This window comes from Gobio gobio, assembly GCF_949357685.1.
Source record: "Gobio gobio genome assembly, contig: scaffold_127, whole genome shotgun sequence".
NCBI classification, from domain to species: Eukaryota; Metazoa; Chordata; class Actinopteri; order Cypriniformes; family Gobionidae; genus Gobio; species Gobio gobio.
The window spans coordinates 48,955-56,856 of NW_027645708.1; the positions used below are offsets into that span (position 1 = coordinate 48,955).

The 7,902-nt window shown below is 38.3% G+C and overlaps 1 protein-coding gene across 1 annotated transcript; it reads left to right on the forward strand.

The window, feature by feature from the left end:
* Positions 1-5,139: 5,139 nt before the first annotated feature.
* LOC307122397 (uncharacterized protein) lies at positions 5,140-7,329 on the forward strand (the record flags this gene model as incomplete). The annotated part of the gene is made up of 5 exons (XM_079846384.1): positions 5,140-5,469; positions 5,935-6,030; positions 6,548-6,658; positions 6,817-7,023; positions 7,193-7,329. Exons 1-5 carry the CDS (start codon positions 5,436-5,438, stop codon positions 7,327-7,329), a joined length of 585 nt encoding a protein of 194 aa, XP_079702510.1. The 5' UTR covers positions 5,140-5,435.
* Between the last annotated feature and the right edge of the window lie 573 nt (positions 7,330-7,902).

Here is a 7,902-nt window from a genome sequence, read left to right on the forward strand (position 1 = left end):
ACAATGAATAATTTTTAATTACTTTGTCATGTTATGCAGTGACATATCCCACATGAGACTAAACAGTCACAACAAGATAACAAATAGATGCCAAGTAGGAAATGTAGGCAACAAGTATTTTTGAAATAATAAAATGTTATGCATTAAAAGACGTTAATCACATAATGTTAGTCAAAATATATACCTACAAAGCCAAAGATGCTCAGTGCTGTGGCTCTTTCTGGGGTGTTGTTAGCTCCTGTTGACACAAGAGAGAAAAAGAAGAAATTTTCATGTTTATTGACTAATGGTGCCTAAATGTTATGCACATGATAATTCACAGATATAGGATGACTGCTAGATTGACCACTTACACAATCAAATGACTATCAACACTGAAAAAAGAGAGAAGACAATAATAGAGCCTTCAGTGGCAAGTAAAAATGAATTCATATGAAATAATATAATAAATAAGAAGCCACAATGAACATACTTGAACTAATTATTATTTTAATTGAATATATATTAATCCTCTGGTGTATACACTGGCGTAAATGTTCTATTTTCGAGAGAGAGAGAGAGAGAGAGAGAGAGAGAGAGAGAGAGAGAGAGAGAGAGAGAGAGAGAGAGAGAGAGAGAGGGCGCGAGAGACAGCCTTTGACACCGCTCAGGCGCTAACGTTACTTCAAATGGCGTCACACACATTTAACTGTCAACGAAAATATGTAACTATAACTGGCCGTGAAAAGACGGAAACCATTGTTCGCGTAAATACAACATTTGGTACATAATGTACAATGCAGGTAACAGTTAGTCAATTGTATGCAAATTTAATGGGTTATGAAAGCGGTTCTTGAGGAAAACGAACAGTTCCCCGAGACTGTCATATAACGTTAGTAATAGCAATTCGATATTATAATTTACTTTCTTCATATATGTAGCTATATTTAATGGATATTGGTTTACGTTTGAAAAGTATCAAAGACATTTGTGACAAATTTGTCAAATAAAAACTTCTTACCTCAGGAAAGCTCGCAGCTGGTGTCTGGCGATCCGATCCGCAGGCAGGGACGTCCGTTATGCGCGCACTCGACACAAACCTCATTTGCGCGGGCTTGGCACGCGAGTAAACAATTTAAATTGTGTGAGGTGTAAGCAAAGTTTATAAATATATTTTTTAAATATTTAAAAATTACATTTATATCACCACACTTGTACTTGTATTACTCTGGCATTAAAATAATAATAAATACAATAAAATCACGGATCATGAGATATAAAATGCTAACAGTAGGTGTGTGTGTGTGTGTGTGTGTGTGTGTGTGTGTGTGTGTGTGTGTGTGTGTGTGTGTGTGTGTGTGTGTGTGTGTGTGTAGCCTACCGTTAGCATTTTATATCTCATGATCCGTCATTTTATTTTGCAACGTACAGTTATAGCCGAAAAATAAACAAGTAATGAAACTTCACTTTGCCCTCAGCCTAAACGATTTGCCAGGGAACAAATTATAGATCCATGAGAGCAAATATGGGCCGTTAAATCTCCACAAGACTAATTATAGCTGGAGACGCCACAGAGACATCAGAGCCAGCGGCAGACGTCAGAAGGACTGGCCGAGGAAAGTCTACTCTCGCCGGGTAAACAAGCGCTGAACGCCGCTGACTCACTGGAGCTCACAACTCCGAAAACATCAGATAAAATGTTAAAATAGGCACTCTTCTTATAAATAAACCACAGATTTGAGCTTTAAACAACTACATTACCGACTGAAAAAGTCTTAAAACTACGTTTTGTCACACATTAACAGTTTTAACACAAAAAGACGTGTAAACCATAGACCGTAAACACAGCCCATGTCAGTCATTTCTCAACGAGACGAGCCGCTGGCAGAAGCTCCTCCTATGAGGCGAATTCGAAATACATTTATAACACTAATACTTTACTCTATACTCTATTTTTTCCTCTTTTTGAAAGTTGTGAAATCACTATTGTGGAGTTTTCTTTTGCTATTTGAGCAAATGGGCACACAAAAAATATATAATTATTGTATTCTCTCATTCACCGCTATAAAATTTAACCCAACTATGACGACTTCCGCTCTGAGAAACCCGAAAATGTGAAAAGGGTAGGAGAAAATACTAAATATAAAAATTACTTCTTTGTCTCCCACAAATAACTAATTTTACATCCTTCCATCCACATGTTTTTATTTAACTTTTAAACATCCAGTGTGTGTGCGTGTGTATTCTTCGTTTACAGTAGCACTACTGCTTTTACGTAAACAGTAAAATACTGCAAATTCCCATATACAGTAAGTTACTGTAAATTTCATTAAAAATACCCATAATGCAGTGCATATTACAGTAGCTAACCGTAAATAATATAAATGGTATTTTACTGGGCTTTTTTGCGGTAAGTAACTGTAAAATTGCGGTAAAGTCTAACAGTGTACACAAAAGAAGATATTTTGAAGAAAGTTTGTACCAGGCTGCTTTGGGGGCACCATTGACTTCCACAGTAATCTTCCTACGTGTTCAACATAACAAAGAAATGTATACATGTTTGGAACAACTTGAGGGTGAATAAATGATGACAGAATTTTCATTTTTGGGTGAACTGTCCCTTTAAGAAGTCATTCTGAACCAGGCCTAATCACTTTTTTGAATTTTAAAAATGTTTATTTTCTTTGAATAATTTACTTAAATTATGACTATATTATCGTGTAATTATTTGTCCCATTTTTATCTAAATATTTTTTAAATGTCATAAACTTTAAATGACAGGATTATTTATTATGTATGATATAGCCTAAATAAATGATAAATTAATAATAACATTTATTAGGCTAGAATCTATAAATTAACCTGTCTAAAAAAATAATAATTCTGTCTGCCAAGCTCTGATAATGTATTGGAATATTATATTAATATATTATCCATTAAAAAAAAACTATAGGCCTACCTTTAGAAGCACGGATGTGTCTGTCACATAGACTGGTCTGTCACCACAGTCAGACAGTCTGAGACACTGAAATGCTTCTCATAAAGTGTGCAGTTGGCCTGAGGTTCATCATGAGTTACTGGACAGACCCATTGATACCTTTTTGATATTAATTCAGTTCTATATCTGGAGATCCCCTTGCGTTCTTCAAACGGTGGACGCAACGCAAGCTCGACATGTTTTTAAAAAACCGCGCAAGTTTACAGGCACACTCTGGCACAGCGCATGTTCTCGAGACTCCGCCGCTATAGCAACAAAGCCCGCAATCACGCACAAATTAGCTCCTGTACTACTTATTGTGAAATTGATTCTTTATATTTGCTATCAGTATTCTCCACACTGCAAACTCCGTATGTGTTTATTGAACTATGTGTGGACCTGTGTAAAATACGGGACAAATCGCGTCCCGTATTGGTTTGATACGGAACGCGTCATTTTGCTTGTAAATACGGGACGATTCCGTATTTTACGGGACGGGTGGCAACCCTACGCTAGGGTGCGTCTAGATTTCTAGGCTAGCAAACTGTCCTTCAATACCCCGGTTGCAGGAGTACTGTTATGTCGTTCGACTGCTTGTTTATCGTCACCTGTGCCAGCAGATCCAGCAGGAGTATCCGACACTGTTTTCCCTGACTTCTTCACACCTTTCCTCTTTTCAGATCCTCCCATTATCGTTGTTCCAAAAATTCAAGACATTAATAAATGGAAATTCTCAACAAAAAAAAAGTTTCGTTGTAACTATTATAAAACAGTTTGGGATTGCTGAGCTCACAAACGTACATGTGATCAGGGCGCCATCTTGCACGCCTCCTCTACCCTGAAAAGTTGTATTGAAATTCACTCAGGGAAAAATGTATGATACTTTAATGTTAAAGGCCTGAAAATAACCTAAATATAAAACTGCATTTCTGATCATGTTGTGATTCAAATTTGAGGATGATACTCTTACAAATGTAGCTTCTGTAAGCTTTTATGTCAAAAAAAAAAAAAAAAACCTCTAGGCGTCCTTTCAAAAAGGCCCTTTATTTCAGAAGATTTGTAATTGTAAAGAGTAGCGTTTCATTCAAATAAATCTGCAATAAACTGCTAATTATAATGGATATATACAGTTACTGAAAAACTAAAGCAACTATTACAGAATTTACAAAGTGTAAAAAACTAATTTAGTTGATAAGAAGTGCCAGTCTCCACTGCGGTGTGCTCTCGCAAGATGATGCCTTTTGATTGGTTACAACGTCCATCAATCAAACCTTTGTTGGCAAGGCATTGGCTAGGCATTGCCTGCCTTTATCCAACCAAAACCATAGCCGCTTTGACTGACACCTCACGGAGCCTGTAATGCGCTTCCTGTATATAATGAGTCATCAGAAGGCCTGTGATTGAAGGAGAGAGACCTGGGAGGGTTTAACTGGAGCTGAAGACTCTAAACTGCAGGGGAGATCCTCAGAATACTCGCTATTGCATTGAAAATGGACGTGATTAATTACTAATATAACTCAAATACGCTCAAGTAAACGAAGGAGGATTTTTTGTTCGCCCCCCTCTATTTTTCAGAGTGGACCCTTACACTTACATGCTGGTGTTTATTGGATTCGTCCGATCGGATCTGCACGATAGGAGATGAAAGATGAGTAACTGCATTTATTATGCTGATGTTTAAGTGGCCGGTCCTTTAGCATTTAATTAAATGCTAAATGAAGCATTAAATTAATAATTTATCATTTCATTAATCCTTTAATGCACCACTGCGGATTGAGAGGTTAAACTAATACAAGGAAACATTATTTAATATTTTTTATTCATATGCAAAAATATAGTAAAAATAAATAAATCAAAGTATTTACCAACACATTTTGATGCATGCACAGACATCTAGCATTTCTGAGTGATGATGATGCAGAGGAATCACTGAATCAAAGTTTTGAACTGAGTCAATGAAACAGGTTCAAACTTTTTAATAAAGAAAACGTCCAAATGAAGTTTGTAACTATTCAATAAATGTGTTCAGATCGATGCGCGCTCACGGCTCCGCTCATATGAATGATTCACGTTTTAGTTGCTATGGCGACGCCTGTTATGAATTCTGACGCAGACTCAGACATGCACCGATTGTGTTGTTGATCTGTTGTTGAGAGAGACGACTGAGGCGATTTCACGAACTTTTGCAGAATATTTTCTGTGCTGACCTTGAAATTTTGAAGCTGTTTGGAGGAGACGAGACTTTTATTCTGGAAGAACATCGCAGGAGATATCCTTTACAGAGTTACATTTTTGAGTTGTAGATACTTTTATCTTATTGTTCTTTTCTTATTTTAGGAGTGTCGAGTTTGATTAATTCTTTGTTTTTGTTTTCTTTTTTTTTGGAGGAGTATTTTTGAGGAGAGTTTATTGTATTGTATTGTGTGTTGTTTTGTTTTGTTTTGTGTTTTGTATTGTTTTTGTTCCAGATTGCAGGAGGATGTCGATGGCGAAGATGATGGGTGAAAGAGAAGGTGAGTGCTTTAACGTTAGTTATGTTATGTTACTGAAATATTTCAGCCTCGGGCCGCTCCAGATCCAGGAGAGCTGCTTTCTCTCAGACGGCTGGTCAGGAGGTTTGGAGACAGACAGTGTTCTGATGACCGTGATCAGGCCTGGGCCGGTTGCATAAACCGTTAAGACTAGTCTTACAAGTTAGACATACATTTTTTTTCTTTAAGACTGTTCATAAATTTTTTTAAATCAGTTACATAAAAACATAGACTGGCCTAACTTGATACGAAAAGTAAGGCTGAATGCCACTTGCCTAACTGCTAGTGGCTCATACTAGATCTTAAGACACTGTCTTAACATAATGGCTTAGTTTATGCAACTGGCCCCCAGGATACGCTGCCAGACCAGACCCAGATCACAGATCCAGGAGCTTCCTACACATTTAGCGCTTCTGTCTTCTGAGTTTTCTGTTTCTGTGCCCACAGGTCAGACTGACAAGAAGAGAGCGTGGCAGAGCGGCAGCCGGCAGAGCCCAGATGATCATGGACGTCCGTCCACTCCATCTAAAGGCTTTCGCAGAGGTCAGAATAGGCTTTTATTACACAAGTTATGGCTCAGTTAAAGGGTTAGTTCACCCAAAAATGAAAATGATGTCATTAATTACTCACCCTCATGTCGTTCGACACCCTTAAGACCTCCGTTCATCTTCGGAACACAAATGAAGATATTTTTTGTTGAAAGCTGATGGCTGAGAAAGGCCTCAGATAGGCCTCCATTGGCATTCAGTACATTTACACTCACAAGACCCATAAAAGGCACTTAAAATGTCGTTACAAAGTCCATCTCACCACAGTGGCTCTACAATAATTTTACGAAGCGACGACAATAGTTTTTGTGCCAAAAAAAAAATCAAAATAACGCCTTTATTCAACCTCTTCTTGTCTTCCGTGTAGGCCTCCACGACGCATGCGCGAGAATATGACGTAGCGCCGGCGTTTGGGTGAACTAACCCTTTAACAAATAATGTGTCATTGAAAATAACAATTTCATGTGACCACTTAAATTGATTATTAATATTATTAAAAATGTCTTGACCAGGCACCATGTCCACATCATATTTGTCCCTCTCTGAGGACAATATAGTGAGGCGGTTCTGCAGAGAGTCGTTGAGCCTTAGCAGCCGAGGCTCGTACATCACGAGCTCAACAGGTGAGACTGAAATAAGGCTGGGCAGTGTACAGTCACATTGAATTTCATTTTACTGGTGACCTTTTTTTTAAGTAAAACGTAAGTTATGTCATTTTATCACTGCCTAATTGGACGTCAGAGATGTTTCTAATCATTCAGTTTTGTTTTCTTCATTTCAGAAAAACCTACAGAATGTAAGAAGAGGAAACGAGTTCGTTCTTTCCTCAGGAACGTGTGTAAGGCTGTGAGGCGCTCGCTCCTCTGCTGTTGTCTCAGTGATGTGGATGTTGTGGAGTCTTTTGTTCCTCCAGCGGATCTGGAGCCAGAGCCCGATCCTGGTCCATCATCACCTGATCCAGATCACTCCGGCGTCAAGCCAAATAATGGTCAATCTGCAGACATTATTTCTCCAACATTGTTTTAAACAGAATTATTATCGTCTTGTTTGCACTGATATTTTTAATATAAAACAAAGGATCTAGCAATCACAGATCCAGGAGCTTCCTACACATTTAGCGCTTCTGTCTTCTGAGTTTTCTGTTTCTGTGCCAACAGGTCGGACTGACAGGAAGAGAGAGTGGCAGAGCGGCAGCCGGCAGAGCCCAGATGATCATGGACGTCCGTCCACTCCATCTAAAGGCTTTCGCAGAGGTCAGAATAGGCTTTTATTACACAAGTTATGGCTCAGTTAACAAAATAATGTGTCATTGAAAATAGAAAGTTGAAAAAAATAAAACATAAAGTAACAATTTCACCATTGACATTGATTATTAATATTATTAAAAATGTCTTCAGCAGGCATCATGTCCACATCATATTTGTCCCTCTCTGAGGACAATACAGTGAGGCGGTTCTGCAGAGAGTCGTTGAGCCTTAGCAGCAGAGGCTCGTACATCGTCGATTGGAGGTGGAGTGGCGATAGATCGGATAGCCGAAACGAACAGGGCAGTTGGAGCGACGAAGAGTGGATGTGCCATCCGCTGCCAGGTCAAGTTCCCGTCGAGCCAACGGAGACTTCAAATGGCCTTATGGAGGCTTCTCCGGTGAACACGAGCTCAACAGGTGAGACTGAAATAAGGCTGGGCAGTGTACAGTCACATTGGATTTCATTTTACTGGGAACCTTTTTTTAAAGTAAAAGTATTATTTATTATTAAAATTATTAAAGACATTATTTCTCCAACATTGTTTTAAACAGTATTATTATCGTCTTGTTTGCAAGCTCATACATTTCTCATATTTTGTTTTTCAGACTCCTTTGAGACT